Raw genomic sequence first — 15,542 nt, 5'->3', positions numbered from 1 at the left:
ACACAGGCTGGAGGAATGATTAGGGTGGGCTGAGGAGAAGCCTGTAATATTCACCTCCCAGACCACCTTCTTTCTCACCACCACCCAACTGGTAGAAATACCTTGGGCTCTATTCAGGTATCATGCATTTTCGCTGGGGCCTGATACAACGTCCCTGAAAGTCAGGGTGTCTTTTGATTGGGTTTCATGGGAGTCAGGGTAGGCCATTAAAGCACTGGTCAAACTAAGGCAACATCCCATGTCTGGAAAGGGCACAAAATAAATGTGGTGCATAGATTATATCGGGAAGAGGAGATTGGCGAGGCATTTCTAGAACAAACAAGAGAAAGGCCCAAAACATGAGATCTGGTAGTAAGGAAGACTTTAACTCCCCTGACAACTGTTGGAAAAGTAATACAGCAAAGCACAAACTCTCCAATAATTTTTTGTCTGTATTGTGAACAGTATTTGTTCCAGAAAGTGGAGAAAGTCACCCAGGAGACAGGCATGTTGGACTGGATATTGACTAACAAGGAGAAATCAGTAGCAAATCTGTAGGCAACTGGAGTGAAAGTGATCATGAAATGACAGAGTTTATTTTTCTAAGGGAAAGGAAGGTCTGAGAGCTGCAGACAATGGACTTCAGGAAAACAAACAGAGTTTAACTGACTCAGAGAACTGGTAGGGAAGTTCCCATGGGAAGAAAATCTAAGGGAAAAAGTTCAGGGGACCTGGCAGTTTCTCAAGGAAATAATATTAAGGGCACAACTGCAAACTGTGCTCATGCAAAGGAAAGACATGAGGAACAAAAAGGGGGCAATATGGCTTCATTGGGGGTTCGTTATTTACCCCATGAAAAAGGTGTCCTACAAAAAGTGGAAATATGGAAAAATTGCCAAGGAGGACAAAAGAAAAGCCCAAGCAAATAGGAACAAAATCAGACAGGCTAAGGCACAAAATGAGTTACATCCAGCAAAAGTCATAAAAGGAGGCTCTTTGAATTATAAGCCAGACATACATAAAGGAATGTGAAGAGCCTTTATTTAGAGGAGAATGAGAGCTAATTACTGATGACATCAAGAAAGCTGAAGAAATGGTCAGTGCCTGTTTTGCTTCAGTCATTTAAAGGTAACCAGATACACAACAGAATTAATACAACAAGAGGGATCAGAGAGAAGGAGAACAGGTTAAAAGAAAGTTTGGATAAGTTAAATAGATTCCAGCTGGCAGGGCATGATGAAATCCACTCTAGTATATTTAAGAAATAGCTGAAACAATTCCGGAACCATTAGCAATTATCTTCACAAATTCCTGGAAAACAGGTGAGGTTCCAGAAGACTTAAGAAGGGCAAATATAATGGCTTTCTGTAAAAGGTGAACCAAAAAGACTATGGGAATTATAGGCTAGTTGTCCTAACTGGTCAGTATCTGAAAAGATATTGGATCAAATTGTTACATAATCCATTTGTATGCACCTGAAGGATAACAGGATTATAAAGAACAGACAGCATGGATTTGTCAAGAACAAATCATGCCAAACCAATCTAAATTTTGTCTTTGACAAGGAATAGCTTAGTGGCTCCAAGGCAAGCAGTAGTTGTGATACATCTTGATTTTAGTAAGGCTTTTGAGACAGTCCTGCATGATGATCTCATAAGCAAACTATGGAATATTGGCCCACATGAAATTACTATAAGTGGGTGCACAAATGGTTGAAATACATACTCAAAGAATAATTATCAATGCTTTGCCATCCAATAAAGACAAGTGCAAAGTACTGCTCTTAGGATGAAAAAGTCAACTATACTAATACAAAATGGGAAATAATTGGGTAAGATATGGTATTGAAGAAAAATCACTGTGAGTTATAGTGGATCACAAAGGTCATGTCTACATAGTGGGGCTAAAGCTGAAATAAGCTAAGCAACTTGAGCTACGTCAATTGCATAGTTTAAGTCGAAATAGTGTATTTAGGCTTTTGGAGCGGTCTACACAGCAGTAAGTCCAAGAAAGAGCACTCTGCCTCTGACTTCCCTCAGTCCTCGGCAAAGGAGGGTTACTAGAGTTGAAGTAAGAGCTCCTCCGGCTTGATATTATTTCGACATTATGTTGAAATAACTGCTTGTGTGGCAAGGAGGATTATGTTATTTCAGAATAATGTTAGTCATTCCGAAATAATGTTGCTGTGTAGCCGTTCCCAAGCAGGATATGGGTCAAAAATGTGACGCAATTGCAAAAAAGGCTGAAGCATTGTGGAGTTTATTAACAGGAGTGTTATGTGTAAGGCACAGGAGGTAATGGTCCTGCTCTGCTTGGCACTGGTGAGGCCTCAGCTGGCATACCATGTCCAGTTTGGGGAGCCACACTTTAGGGAAGATGCCAGTGAACTGCAGAGTCCACAGGACAGCAACAGAAATGATGGATGGTTTAGAAAACCTGACCTGAGGAAAGGGTAAAATCCCCCATACTTAGCCTTGAGACGAGAAGGCTGGTGGGTGCTGGAGACACCTAATAACAGTCGTAAGACATGTTAAGGGGTGTTATAAAGAAGATTGTGACCAACTGTTCTCTATGTGCACTGGCAGTAGGCCGAGAAGTCGTGGGCTTAATCAAGGGAGACCTACGTTAGATATTAGGAGAAAGCTTCCTATGTACAAGGGTAGTTCAACTCTGCAGCAGGCTTCCTAGGGAGCTTGTGGAATCCCCATCCTTAGAGGTCTTTCAGAGGTGGCCTACGGATACTTGGTCTTGCCTTAGCACAGGGGGCTGGATTTGATGACTTCTTGAGGTCCCTTCCAGCTCTACATGCCTATGATTACCTTTGCATGTGCACACCTGAACATCCCCATATGCACTCAGAAAATCTGGTCCCCAGAAGCCTTGCTCTCTTCCTGTGTCACGAGCAAGACAGTGGAATGTGATCTGAATAATTCTGGCTTATTCATTTTTCTGACCTCACCTCCTCGCCCCCTCACCCCCACACACACACTTCCAGACTACTTGGCTGCACTCAGTTTAGTAATGTGGATACCCCCTTTCATAAGGCACAATAAGGGGAGAGGTGTGGGAAGGGGACCTTTAGCTATTTTCTTTTGATTTAATGCTAAATGTTCAAAAATGGGACTTTTGGCCCCTTTTGGAATTGAAAGCCTGTGGCAGCTTTTTGCATACCACAGACTTCAAAAGAACTACGGCTGCCATTTCAGGAGAGCCTTGTCTTCAAAACAGCCCTGGGGTGGGATTTTTAAGAAGCACTCAATGTTGGCTGAATTGTGTTCCCATTGCACTCAATGGGGGGTTTCCACAGACCTCAGTGGCTGCATGGTTAGGCAGCCTAATCAAACTTAATAAAGCCTAATCAAGAATGGGAATGAGAAGACTCTCCAGTACGGTTGGAAAAGGATGATTTAAAAAAAAATATTTTCTTATGGGGCCCATACATGACACCTCCTAATTGTGTGATAACACAGCCTGTATTTAAATAACATCTTTCAGCCTAACACATCTAATCTATACTGAGCAGCAGGCACATATTATATACCTGCACAAACTATTCAAAATAATCAGTGCTTTTCTTCAGGAGATTTTAAAGCAAGTTAGTATCTTCATCCCCATTTCACAGACAGGGAAACTGAGGCAGAGATAACAGAACTGATGTTCCCACAGTAGACCACTGCCAGCTCCAGGAATAGAGCCTTAACTTTCTGAGTTCCAAACAAGAGTACTATTCACTAGGTATATCTGCTTCTCTTTGCCTTGTTACTCACAACTCTGTGGTCCAAGTTACAACAGCCGGAACCACATTTTTCAAAGCTTAGAGGGAGCATTGCCTCTGGGTTTCCATTTCAGAGCTCTCTGATAAGAGGCAAACTAGAACTGGGTGAACATTTTCCATCAAAACTTTTTTTTCCCCATTTGGAAAATTGGTTTTTCCAAAAAATAGATGTCATCAAAGTGTCTAATTTCTTTAAAAAAAAAAAAGATTGGAGTCCTCCGCCCATTTGAAAACTAAAATTTTTGGTCTCAAATAGAAATGTTTAGATTTTCAGCCATATCTATTTCAACTGTTAGATATTTTTTCGAGCTTATGTCCAAAAAACACTTTATGCTTTTGACAAAAAGTCAAAACTTTCTCTGGAAATGATCAGTTGTAATTCAATTGCTAGGATTCTGACCACATAAAAGTTGCTTCACGAAACTATATAAACAGGGATCTAACTTGAAGCAGATATTCCCACTGAAGTCAATAAACAGAGCTGCTCACAGGCTTACCATTTGGCATGTGCTGAAGTATCTTGCTGGATCAGGGCTTGACACAGCTTTGCGGAGCCATATGTAATTACCTTAACACTGGTGTGATTACAACCATCCTTAATGTCCCCTGGGGAAGCACAGGTCCCGCACTATGGCCTTGTAAATTCCCCCTGGGGAGTGACACAGTCAGCTGATCGTGATGCCCCACCCTACATCATAAACTACAATTGCATTCAAACATCCCAGCAATCTCGTGAGCTCTTGTAAACGTGCAATAGTCAGTAGCCAGCAGCTGCCTGATCTCACATGGTTCTGAGTGTTCTTCTGGATCCCTTCTTATCCTGCATGCTGCAACCTGCAGCTCTACTAGGGAAAGAAATGGAATTTCCTGGTGCCATTTTTCTCTTTACTCCAGATTTTTTTTTGGAAGTAACTCAGACACTGGGAAATTGCCATTTTGTAAGTGGCTTAGCTGCCCACTCTGTATTATTGCCCGTGATCACCCCTCAACATTACGCATCAGTTTTAAAATCTCAAGCCCCAATGCAGCACACACCAGGTTCAACTCCTAGTGGGGGTTGTTACTTTGCATCTGTATTTCCCCTCGGTGATACAACTGTCAGGTTACCAGCTTCCCCACAGTTGCCTTTTTTTGTGTGTGGGGAGGACGGACCATGTTTTATTCCCCTCTGGGCAGGGTATTTCCAGGCTACATGGTTTAGGGTCATAAATGATTAGGATTGGAAGAGATCTCATCAAATCCAACCCTCTACTCAAAGCAGGACCAACCCCAATTAGATCATTCCAACCAGGGCTTTGTCAAGCCAAGCCTTAAAAACCACTAGGGATGGAGAATCTATCCCCTCCCTAGGGAACCCATCTCAGTGCTTCACCACCCTCCTATTGAAGTAGCTTTTCCTAATATCCAAAGTAAAACTATTTCCCTGCCTTCCCTGTGTTATTCTCAGCAGACACAGGCTGCCCAAACACAGGTGCTGGCTTTGTATTCAGGGACCAACCACAGAGCGATTTTCCACAGCGTAGCTGACATCATCCCAACTCTAGCAAGGTCTCTGGTAGGAGCACTCCTTCAAAAACCCACCCAAGAGATTTCCTTTGTGTCCTCAAAATTTGTCACAACCTCAGCTCAGAACTAGCACACTCATAACATGTTTAGTCCACCCTCTATCCTGCTTAAGTGTCTTTGATCTGGAGTTTCTTAGAGCAGGTAACAAATCATAGAATCCTAGGGTACGTCTAGACTACATGCCTCTGTCACCAGAGGCATGTAGATTAGGCTACCAGACATAGTAAAATGAAGCGGCGATTTAAATAATCGCCGCTTCATTTAAATTTACATGGCTGCTGCGTTGAGCTGATCAGCTGTTTGTCGGCTCAGCACGATAGTCTGGACGCACGGGTGTTGACATCAAAGGTATTTGTCGACCACCCAGGTAAACCTCATCCCAGGAGGCATACCTGGGTGGTTGACAAATACCTTTGATGTTGACACCCGCACGTCCAGACTATCGCGCTGAGCCGACAAACAGCTGATCAGCTGTTTGTTGGCTCAGCACGGCAGCCATGTAAATTTAAATGAAGCGGCGATTATTTAAATCGCCTCTTCATTTTACTATGTCGGGTACCTAATCTACATGCCTCTGGCGACAGAGGCATGTAGTCTAGATGTACCCCTAGGGTTGGAAGAGACCTCAGGAGTCATCAAGTCCAACCCACTGCCCAAAGCAGGACCAACCCTAACTCAATCATCCCAGCCAAAGCTTTGTCAAGCCAGGACTTAAACACCTCTAGGGATGGAGATTCCACCACCTCCCTAGGGAGCCCATCCCAGTGCTTCACCTCCCTCCTAGGGAAATAGTTTTTCCTAATAATCAACATAGACCTACCACACTGCAACTTGAGACCCTTGCTCCTTGTTCTGTCATCTGTCACCAAGGAGAACAGCTTCTTTCCATCCTCTTTGGAACCTCCCTTCAGGTAGTGGACAGCTGCTGTCAAATCCCCTCACTCTTCTCTTCTGTAGACCAAATCCTTTAGCCTCTCCTCATAAGTCATGTGCTCCAGTCCCCTCATCACAGAAGCCTCATATACACAGCAACTTCTCCTAACTAAGGTATAGCTTTAAAAGAGGGCTTCATTTGCATTCCCTTTGGCCCTAGGGAATTGATTTCACAGACACTGTTTCTAAAAGCCCTCTGAAGTTCCTCATGCCTTCCAGACATTGCATTAGTGAGTTAGTCTCTAGAGAAGGTACAAACATACAATGCCACAAAAACACGGACACAATTGCATTTTTAAAACAATAGACCCCAAAGCCATGACAGCTAATTCAACAAGGTATGACTTAATTCAGTAATGTTCATTCAGGATGTTGCCCATCTACCACAAGAGTAATTTGGCCTTTCATTCTCCTTTTGGACATAGAGTCATAGAAGTGTAAGACTGGAAGGGACCTTGAGGTCTTTTAGTCCAGTCCCCTGCACTCAAAGCGTGACTAAGTAGTATAAGCCACCAGCAGCAAATACAGCCCGTGGACTGGATCCAACCCAAGGCCCCATGGGAGCTTCAGGCAGGCTCCCTACCTGTTGTGTCTCCACATGGTGCTCAGAGTGGCCAGGTGACAGGGCCATATGCTTCTCTGAGCACTGCCGTGAGGTGAGAGAAAAGCTTTGTGCACTGTCCCCACCCCCAGCACAATCTCGCAGCTCCCATTGGCCAGTTTCCAGCCAATGGGAGCTGCCTGGGATGTGTTTACAGGGCAGGCACCCCTCTGAGTGTCATGTGGGGGAAGGAGAGACAGGAAGCCTACCCAAGGGAGCTACTGGGCTGCTGGCCAGGAGCCACGTAAGTAAGCACCTCCTAGCTAGAGACTCCCTCCCTATGGCACCTCAGCCCCTTCCATTCCCCAACTCTCTACCCCCCTCCTGCACTCCTGCCCAACATAATCCAAACCCTCTGCACCCCTGCTCCTGCACCCATATGCCCTCCCAGACCCTGTACCTCAAGCCCCTGCCTCAGGTCACAACCCAAACCCCTGCACCTCACCCTGCCCCCCTCCTCCAGGTCACAACCTCCATCCAGATCTTGCACTCCCTCCTGTACCCCTCCTCAAGATAAGAATCCTTTTTCTGTACCTCTACCCCATCCCAGACCCTGCCCCCCAATCCCCTGCCCCAAGTCATCAACCTCCTCCCAAGCCCTGCACCTCCTGCTACATCTCTTCTCCAGATCAGAGTCCTCTCCTGCACTCATGCTTCCTCCTGGACCCTGCACCCCCTCCTGCACCCCAAGCCTCCACTTCAAGCTCACTTCTGCACCCAAGCTCCATCCCAGATCCCTTATCTCCTCCACTGATATCATGGTGGTGTGTGGCCCTGGACCACTTACCAAATTCTTGGAGTGCCCTCATCAAAAATTATTGCCCACCCCGACACTAATTGACATGCAGTATGTGTCCTCTTCCCTCAGAAGCAGCTGATGTGTGTGTGTGAAGTAAGCCAGACTGGATCCCATCTGTATATACACCTCAAATATTATTACTGTTTTCAAGTTGTAGCCGTTGTTGGCCAGATGTTCAGCTGGAATTAATTGGCCACTGACACCAATTTACAACATGAGCACAACCTGAGCATGCTCCCAGCAGACACCGTCCTACAGGGTTCTTCGCCCTTTGGTTTTGCTCTTGTTGTAATAGATGGAATCGGGCTCTTCAGCTGCTGGGAAAGAGAGTATTGCACATCCAGCCTCCTGTTGTCTCATGGACACGGGAGCTGCCTTTATGAATTCATAGGCTGCCTTTTGGGCCCTTTCTATAGCCGCTCCTGGAACTGGGGGGCTGTGTCTAGACTGGCAAGGTTTTCCACAAAATCATCTGCTTTTGTGGAAAAACTTGCCAGCTGTCTACACTGGCCACTTGAATTTCCGCAAAAGCACAGATGATCTCATGTAAGATTGTCAGTGCTTTTGTGGAAATACTATGCTGCTCCCGTTCGGGCAAAAGTCTTTTTCCGAAAAACTTTTGCACAAAAGGGCCAGTGTAGACAGCAGAGATTTGTTTTCCGTAAAAAAGCCCCGATCGCGAAAATGGCTATCAGGGCTTTTTTGTGGAAAAGCGCATCTAGATTGGCCATCGACGCTTTTCCGCAAAAAGTGCGTTTGAGAAGCGCTGCATGTACCATAGGCCTCGAGGCCTGCAGCGGGCACCCTGCAGCCCATCAGGGTTCTCTGTGTGGCCTGTGAGACATTTTATTTACTGCTGTCCATGCACATGATTGCCGGATTCTGCCGGTTTCCGTCGGTGTCGGGTTTTCCTACCGGTGTTACTAACGTGACACAGGCGTCAAGGAAGGGTGTGTGACGTGAGGCGCATGCTGACAGCACACAGCACTGACTGTGAGATCTGAGCACTCCACAGTTCAGTCAGTACCCCTTGCAAATTCTAGGGACACAAGTGCAGTCAGAAAAACTACCCTAGCCTGGGACACCGGCTTGGTTGCAACAGTCTTGTGGCCCAGCGAGATGAAGGAGGGCCCCTCATGTGGCCCACTCACTAGCCTGGGTTGCGGATCACTGCTCTAGGCATTGCTATTAGGTTGTGGAGGGGAGGGGCTTGCACATTTATAAACGACAGGCCTCAGCCAGCCTAGCTCCATTGGCTTCAAACTGCAGGTGATTCACAGCACCTGAGAATCTGCCTGTAAAAAAGCAAAGTCTTGCAAGAAGGCCCACACCCGCCCTAGGTGGGTTTGCACCGGAAAAGCCAGCATCCCTGGCAGGCATGTGACTCTCAAGCGGCAGCCGCCCTTCCTGCCTCATTGCGTCAACATCTTCTGTATTTGGCACTGACCAAGTCAATGGTGTGTTGCAATATTTACAGTAGGCGGCTGACTGCCTGTCACAGGCACACTAGCTCTCAGTGAGAATGAGGAATTTAGCAAGGGATTAAAACATCAACACCGACCTTTCCTCTGCCGAGTGCTTGTTTACTCGCAAGGTCAGTTCTCTGCCACTGAGCGTTCCGGGATTCTTTCCATTAACGATCTGCCTTCCACACACACTCGCTCCCCAGAGAACTCCATGAGAGAGTCATAGGGTCTCATAATAAAGAGCAGAGGGAGAGAGAAAATGCAAGGTACAGAAGTAAGGGAGAAATTATGGGACAGGTCCTCAGTGGCTGGACATCAGTTGTACTCCCATTCAGAGGGGACATGAGACCAGCAGAGGATCAGACCCACTATGTTATCAGCTAAGGACTTAGTGCCAAATCCTAGCTCTGGCTTGTGTGCCTTGTTTCACCTCTCCATAACTTGCTCCCACCCTGAGACATAGGAGGTGTTCAACCTCAGGCTGGGGATGGGAGGGAGTGGAGCTGGATTGAGTTCTACTCCACTCTCTGGCTGGCAGAACCATCCCCAGGGGGCTGCTCTGAGAGGCGTAACTTAGAGCCTGAGGGTGTGTCTACACTACACCGTTAATTCGGAATAACAGCCGTTAGTTTGAATTAACTTTAATAGTGTCTACACGGGCAAATCGCTATTTCGAAATAAATTCGAAATAGTGGAGCCCTTATCTCGAATTTGGTAAACCTCATTCTACAAGGAGTAACACCAAATAGCTATTTCAAAGTAAGTGCTGAGTAGACACTTAATTCGAAATAGGGGGCCTCCAGCCCTTCCCAGGGAGCCCTGGTGACCACTCTGGACACAACCAGGAAAACTTACTCTCCTCTCCCCCAGCCCCGGAGACATTAAAGGGGTAGACCCTGGCCACAGTGCCTGTGCCAGCTCCAAGTCTGCCAGCCCAGAGCCAGCAGTGGCCGCCGGGGCCCCTGACCCAGCGGCCCCAAAACATGAGCCAGCAAGCCACTGGCAGCCAGCCCTCCACCGCTCCCCAGGAGCAGTCTGCCAGCTCCCAGGAGCCTGATAGGGGCTGTAGAAGGCAGGCGCCTTCCTGGTCCAGGGTGGAGAACATGGACCTTATTAAGGTTTGGGGGGGGGGATGCCCCCAACATCCATGATCTCCGCACTAGATGGAGGAATGCAGCCATATATGGCAGGATAGCTGCCAGCCTGGCCACCAGAGACCACATGTGACCCAGGAGCAGGTTAGCATGAAAGTCAAGTTGGTCTGGCAAGACCCCCAACCCAGAGCCCTGAGCTTCCCCTCCCCCTTCTTCCCCTTGCTTCCCCCTTCCAGCTCCCTCCTCCCAGGTTTCCCCCTCCCCTCTTCCACCCTCTCTCTTCCCCTGTCCCACCTCCTTTCCCCAGTCTCCCCAGAGGTTCATCCCCCCCCCCCCCCGTTTTGTTCAATAAACCCAGTTTCTATTTTTGAACATAGGTGTCTTTTATTTGACATCAGGAAGGGGGGCTAGGGTGGGGTAAGTGGAAGGGACATGAGGGAGGAATAGGGTACGAGCCCCTGGTGGGGAGGACCAGGGAGACTCTGAGGGCTCTGAGGGGTGGACACTCTCCCTCAGGGCCTCCTGGATCCTGACAACACCCCAGTGGATCCCCCCGGATGGCAGCCTGCAGCAAGTGCAGCCAGGCTGATGGCAACAGCCCCACAAGATGCACTGGTGTGCCATGGGGCAGCTCTGGCTCCATGTGGCCAAGTGCTGTGGTGTCCCGAGTTCAGGCACTCAGGACACTCCAAGACAGGACTGCTCTGCTTTCCCTCATCAAGGTAGACAAGCAAGCAGGGAACTCTGAGAACTGTCTGTCTGGGATGGGGGTAGGGTCCCTTTAAGCACGGAGCTCAGTTAGCCTCAGGCAGCAGCCCCACACACTGGGTGTGTCTAGACTACATGCCTCCGTCGACGGAGGCATGTAGATTAGCCAGATCGGCAGAGGGAAATGAAGCCGCGATTAAAATAATCGCGGCTTCATTTAAATTTAAATGGCTGCCCCGCTCTGCCGATCAGCTGTTTGTCGGCAGATCGGGGCAGTCTGGACGCGCCGCGCCGACAAAGAAGCCTTTCTTGATCGGCACAGGTATGCCTCGTGAAACCAGGTTTACCTGTGCCGATCAAGAAAGGCTTCTTTGTCAGCGCGGCGCATCCAGACTGCCCCGATCTGCCGACAAACAGCTGATCGGCAGAGCGGGACAGCCATTTAAATTTAAATGAAGCCGCGATTATTTTAATCGCGGCTTCATTTCCCTCTGCCGATCTGGCTAATCTACATGCCTCCGTCGACGGAGGCATGTAGTCTAGACACACCCACTAAGTCCTAACCTGATGCCCTGCCGGCACTGGTTCCAGCCAGCCTTAGCTTCAGTTCAAGGTCCACTCAGTGTGGACTTGCTATTTTGAAATAGCAAAATGCTATTTCAAAATATTTTTTGTGTCTAGATGCGTTATTTCAAATTAGCTTAATTCGAATTAACTATTTCGAATTAAGTTAATTCGAAATAGCACTTTAGTGTAGACATACCCTGAGTTATTCCATGGGCATTTCAGGCTCTGGGAAGGAGGAATGTGCCTTGGAGATGTCGTTCTTCCACCTCAGGCCCCAGAATTGGTCAGACCTGGGAATGTGGCCTTTGTGTGTGAGGCAGAGGGCTATCAGGAGGCAGTTTCAAAGCAGGAGGAGCTGCGGAGGAGAAGGCTCTTGCACCAAGCACCAAAGCTCCTTGAGGGGCAGTTCAGAAGTACACGCATATTGCTGCTTTTCCTGTCTCCTTGAAACAGCTGTCGGAGGCTTCGATAAACTCTTTCAGTGCAAATGTTATTTGCACAGTTAGGGCCTGTGTTCTCCAGGATTGGTCTTGTCTCAAACAACTGAACACTAACTGCTTGTGGCTCTGTTTTCAGGCTGCAGAGGAAAGCACGGCCAGATTCCTAAAGCAACAGACATCGCTAGCATGTAAGTTTGCCCGTCTTTTCTTCTGTTCACTCAGGTGCCCGCTGAGGGCGATGCCTGCCACCACACGTTCCTCTCGGCTGCTAAATGTAGAAGCAGCATTGAAATGCAATGTCTCTTTAACCGGCCGGCCCCCAGGATGTTCGAGACTGCGTGGGTGAGATGAACTCACAAGAGTTTCTCTCTCATCTGTGAAGTTGGTCCAATGAAAATTGTTACCACACCCGCCCTCTCTCTGAACGGAAATGCACTTTCCCAAGGCACCACCCTTCCCTGCTAACAACTGAGGTGGGGGTGGGGAACATTTTTGGGGTGGAGACCACTGGCCCATGGAAAAATCGAGTGGGAAGCAAAAAAAAAAAAGAAGTAAATAAATAAATCACTCACTGATGTGGCCCCCACCTGAGGAGAAAGACATTCCCCACATTCCCGTCCCACACAAAAGCCTAGGGGGGCCCAGCCTAGTAGATCTTGTGTGCTCCAGCCCCGCAGTAGTGGGACTGGAGCGCCAGCACAGACTCCCCAATGCTGAGGGGGACCCTGAGCCTCGGGGGCCGGATCCAGGCAAGCCAGAGGCTGCATCCTGCCCCTAGGCCACATCCTGCCCTCACCCCTGTACAAAGGATTCCAAGGAATGTAAATTCCTGTGTAATGACCTATGAGAGAGAGATGACCCATACACACAAAACATCTGGAGACAGAGTCTGAGAAACATGGTAGAAGAAACACAGGAGGGATTGGGCAAAGCTGGCTGGCTGCCATCTTCCTGCTGATCGGATTCCTGCCTAGCCCTACCCTTGTAGCCGGAAGAGCTGTGCGCATGGGTAACCCTTTGTTTCCAGTATTTCTGCTTGCTATCATCTGACTCACCGGAGGGCGGGCAGCAGGGAGCAGAAGGACCAGAAATTTCAGTGGATCAGGGGCTGGGTGCTCCAGGGAGGGGTTCAGAGGTTGCCGGTTGCCCACTGAAAAGCTGTAAAGAGAGACGGGAGCCTGCAGAGGCCTGGAAACCACTGCTTTAGTTGCCAGTGAGCGGAAGGGTAGAGGAAATGACCCGCCATAGTCACAAACAAGCGTTGCTGGTCCCTTCCCCTCAGGGCAGGCGATAGTCACCCAACATTGCTGGGTACCCCTTGAGAAGCATCCTAGCATGGCCTCTCCTGACCCAGCTACACTCCCAGTACGTCCCCTCAGGTTGGGCTCTGAGATGGACAGTGCAAGGTCACTAATACCAGGCCTGTGTGACTTCAGCTCAAAGGGATTTCTTATCTAGCTGTGTACACTGCTTCTTCCTGGGGTGCGAACTCTTCCTGGGCTGTGTACACTGCTTCTTCCTGGGCTGTGTACTCTTCCTGGACTGTGTACACTGCTTCTTCCTGGGCAGCGAACTCTTCCTGGGCTGTGTACACTGCTTCTTCCTGGGCAGCGAACTCTTCCTGGGCTGTGTACACTGCTTCTTCCTGGGCTGTGTACTCTTCCTGGACTGTGTACACTGCTTCTTCCTGGGCTGTGTACTCTTCCTGGACTGTGTACACTGCTTCTTCCTGGGCTGCGAACTCTTCTTGGGCTGTGTACACTGCTTCTTCCTGGGCTGCGAACTCTTCCTGGGCTGTGTACACTGCTTCTTCCTGGGCTGCGTACTCTTCCTGGGCTGTGTACACTGCTTCTTCCTGGGCTGCGAACTCTTCTTGGGCTGTGTACACTGCTTCTTCCTGGGCTGCGTACTCTTCCTGGGCTGTGTACACTGCTTCTTCCTGGGCTGCGTACTCTTCCTGGGCTGTGTACACTGCTTCTTCCTGGGCTGCGAACTCTTCCTGGGCTGTGTACACTGCTCCTTCCTGGGCTGCGTACTCTTCCTGGACTGTGTACACTGCTTCTTCCTGGGCTGCGAACTCTTCCTGGACTGTGTACACTGCTTCTTCCTGGGCTGCGAACTCTTCTTGGGCTGTGTACACTGCTTCTTCCTGGGCTGCGAACTCTTCCTGGGCTGTGTACACTGCTTCTTCCTGGGCTGCGTACTCTTCCTGGACTGTGTACACTGCTTCTTCCTGGGCTGCGAACTCTTCTTGGGCTGTGTACACTGCTTCTTCCTGGGCTGCGTACTCTTCCTGGGCTGTGTACACTGCTTCTTCCTGGGCTGCGAACTCTTCCTGGGCTGTGTACACTGCTTCTTCCTGGGCTGCGTACTCTTCCTGGGCTGTGTACACTGCTTCTTCCTGGGCTGCGAACTCTTCCTGGGCAGTGTACACTGCTTCTTCCTGGGCTGCGAACTCTTCTTGGGCTGTGTACACTGCTTCTTCCTGGGCTGCGTACTCTTCCTGGGCTGTGTACACTGCTTCTTCCTGGGCTGCGAACTCTTCCTGGGCTGTGTACACTGCTTCTTCCTGGGCTGCGTACTCTTCCTGGACTGTGTACACTGCTTCTTCCTGGGCTGCGAACTCTTCCTGGGCAGTGTACACTGCTTCTTCCTGGGCTGCGTACTCTTCCTGGGCTGTGTACACTGCTTCTTCCTGGGCTGCGTACACTGCTGAAACAGCACACAGGAGCCAGACTGGGGGACAGAACAGGCCCCTTAAGAGGAAAAGGCTTTGTCTAGTGTGGTGCAAAAGAAGGTCATTAAAAGCTAACGGAGATTCGGGCTTCCTGCCAGTGAGATCTCTTCTAGGGATCAGTCTCCCGCACAAAGGGGTGGAAGCCCTAACGCTTGAGGTTATCTCAACATTTGATTTCCCAAAGGAACTGTCTGGAGAATAGGTTAGGTGGCCTAGCAAGGATGGGGCAGTGTTTTGGTCCTGCTGAAGGACGTTCATGCTGCTCTACAGGGCAACCCAGTCTTAAAGCCATCCCACCTGGCAAGCGGAGAACTGCAGAAGGGAACCCTCAGGCAGCTTCTTTGACACCTCCATCCTTGCTCCCACTGTGGGGGATGTATCTGGTGGACAGCCATCCTCCAGTGAGGCTCAGATGCTGGGATGGGCGATAAGTCACCAGGTACAAGCCAGTCCTGTGGCTACACCACTTTACAGCAGGGAATAATCTAGCAGCTCCAAGGAACCAGAAACGAGGAACAGGATGTTCATGTGGCTTAGAGCCGCCTTTGCAAACCCTTCCTGTGCACAGCTCAGACTCATCCCAGGATCTGGGGTGTCATTCCCCTCTGTCATCTGCACGGCTAGGGGCAAATCCTCTTGTGGTGCATGATCCTGCAACCCCATCAAATTCTTCAGGAGTCTGGACAGGCTTAGAGGTGAAGGCTTGGGCCAAGAATGATGGTTGGAGTCAATCGAAAGCATAAGTGACAGGGAAGTCTCAGGATAGATAACAATCTAAATCTGAATTGGCTTCCCTGTCCAGCGTGGCCTGTGGCTATTTGTGCTGTTAAGTATTCTGTGCAGGGAAAATACATCTGCATGTGAAAACAACCGCCCT

The 15,542-nt window shown here is 48.9% G+C and overlaps 1 protein-coding gene across 1 annotated transcript in view; it reads left to right on the top strand.

Annotated features, from left to right (window-relative positions):
• The window catches only part of TNFSF15 (TNF superfamily member 15), a 34,500-nt gene that overhangs the window by 4,745 nt on the left and 14,213 nt on the right, over positions 1 to 15,542 (top strand). The window contains exon 2 of the mRNA XM_006137185.4: positions 12,065 to 12,116. Coding sequence (XP_006137247.2) covers positions 12,065 to 12,116 — 52 coding nt within the window. The remainder of the gene's footprint in view (positions 1 to 12,064; positions 12,117 to 15,542) is intronic.

Source organism: Pelodiscus sinensis, chromosome 22 (assembly GCF_049634645.1).
Source record: "Pelodiscus sinensis isolate JC-2024 chromosome 22, ASM4963464v1, whole genome shotgun sequence".
Taxonomy (NCBI): domain Eukaryota; kingdom Metazoa; phylum Chordata; order Testudines; family Trionychidae; genus Pelodiscus; species Pelodiscus sinensis.
This window is presented reverse-complemented; position numbering and strand designations above follow the sequence as displayed.